This window comes from Rattus rattus, chromosome 2 (genome assembly GCF_011064425.1).
Source record: "Rattus rattus isolate New Zealand chromosome 2, Rrattus_CSIRO_v1, whole genome shotgun sequence".
Classification (NCBI taxonomy): Eukaryota; Metazoa; Chordata; class Mammalia; order Rodentia; family Muridae; genus Rattus; species Rattus rattus.
In genome coordinates, this window is record NC_046155.1 from 101,608,717 (window position 1) to 101,610,655 (window position 1,939).

Sequence of the window (1,939 nt, forward strand, 5' to 3'; positions counted from 1 at the left end):
ATTTTCCTATTTAGTCTACCTTAATTTCTATTTTTATCTTCACCAAGTATATGATTTCTGGAGTGTATTGGGGGAGTAGTAGGATATGTACTTAATGGCAGTGACGAGAGGGTTTAGTGCATGGGGTCTGCACTTGGTCATCCGCTCTTCATAGAGCTTCTGTCTGTCCTCGGGCATGTACTGGGCCTGGCAGTACAGAAATAAATGGAAATATGCTCTATTCTCAAAAAAGAAATAGTCTAGTAGGCAGGGCAGAATGGAGGCTCACATATTAAATCCATGACATTTTGTGTTGGAGACAGGATACCTGAAAGAAGGAAAGTGAAGAACTTCCCTCACGTCCTCTCTTGGGCCTAATCGTCATCTCTCTTCTCCACCTGCCTACCATGCTAGGCTTGAATGGCACTCCCTTCCAGCCAGCCACACTACAGCTGACAGGTATTCCTGGGATGCACACAGGCCAAGCTTGGGTTGCCCTGATTTTCTGTTTCCTCTACTTTATCTCCATTGCAGGCAACCTCAGTATCCTCGCTCTGGTCATCCGGGAACCTCCTCTCCACCAACCCATGTACTATTTCCTCTCTATGCTCTCTCTCAATGATTTGGGAGTGTCTCTATCTACACTTCCCACCGTGCTTGCTACCTTCTGCTTCAATTACCGCCATGTTGGTTTTGATGCCTGTCTGGTCCAGATGTTCTTCATTCACACATTTTCTTTCATGGAATCGGGCATACTACTTGCCATGAGCTTTGATCGTTTTGTGGCCATCTGTGACCCACTACGCTATTCCACTGTGCTTACCAATAGCCGCATCTTGGCTATGGGTCTGGGTATCCTTGCCAAAAGTTTCACTACCCTCTTTCCTTTCCCATTTCTTGTAAAAAGATTGCCCTTTTGCAAGGGCAATGTGCTACATCACTCATATTGCCTCCATCCAGATCTGATGAAAGTGGCGTGTGGAGACATCCATGTTAACAATATCTATGGGCTCTTTGTGGTAATTTTCACATATGGTGTGGACTCAGTTTTTATCCTTTTGTCTTATGCGTTGATCTTGAGAGCTGTGCTGGTTATTGCATCACATGAACAGCGCCTGAAGGCACTCAACACCTGCATATCACACATCTGTGCAGTACTGGCATTTTATGTGCCCATAATTGCTGTCTCCATGATCCACCGCTTCTGGAAAAGTGCTCCAGCTGTTGTTCATGTTATGATGTCCAATGTCTATTTGTTTGTACCTCCCATGCTCAACCCAATCATCTATAGTGTGAAGACCAAGGAGATCCGCAGAGGGATGCTCAAAGTCTTCCATAAATCCCAGACCTGAGAAATGTCGCAGACCCCAAGAGAGTTCTGTTAGAGGAGGGACTCAGACTTGTCTGCTAAATTTAAGAATTTTGTTAAAACAAAGTAAAGACCGCAAGCTTTCAATAGTTGTGAATTTGAAATCAATAAAAGAATAATCTAATTTATACAACGATGAACTTAGTTATTTGCCACTGACTGTGAGAGTCTTTCTGCTATCTTCTGAGAATGTTATAATGGTGACCAAACACATGGTTAAATGAACAGAGATAAATGTCAAAAGATGTAGAAGCAGCAATTGATGCCCTGAAGAGTGTTAGTTATTTTTTTTTTCAGGAATAACAAAGCCCTGCAGGGCAAACTGGCTTGAACACAGGGGATTCTAAAATCACACAGAATGAGATGGAAAATTTAAATACAGAAAAATTCTATGGAGGTTTGGTGTTGATATATTTGTAGAAATAAAGGCAGGCTATATGGGGTGGCTAGGAACTACCTTGTGAAAGCTGACAGAAGTTAGGTAGAGTGTTCCCTTCAGGATGGAAAGATGAAGGGACCACTAAGGTCTTGCCAGAAAAAAAATGCCTGAGATAAAATATTTACCCAGAAACGTTTGTAGCTTCAACTCTC

General features: G+C 42.7%; 1 protein-coding gene across 1 annotated transcript; it reads left to right on the plus strand.

Annotated features, from left to right (window-relative positions):
* The first annotated feature begins 386 nt into the window (after positions 1-386).
* Positions 387-1,331, plus strand: LOC116894000 (olfactory receptor 51I1). Its single transcript, XM_032895716.1, has one exon. It carries the CDS (start codon positions 387-389, stop codon positions 1,329-1,331), a length of 945 nt encoding a protein of 314 aa, XP_032751607.1.
* The last annotated feature ends 608 nt before the right edge of the window (positions 1,332-1,939 follow it).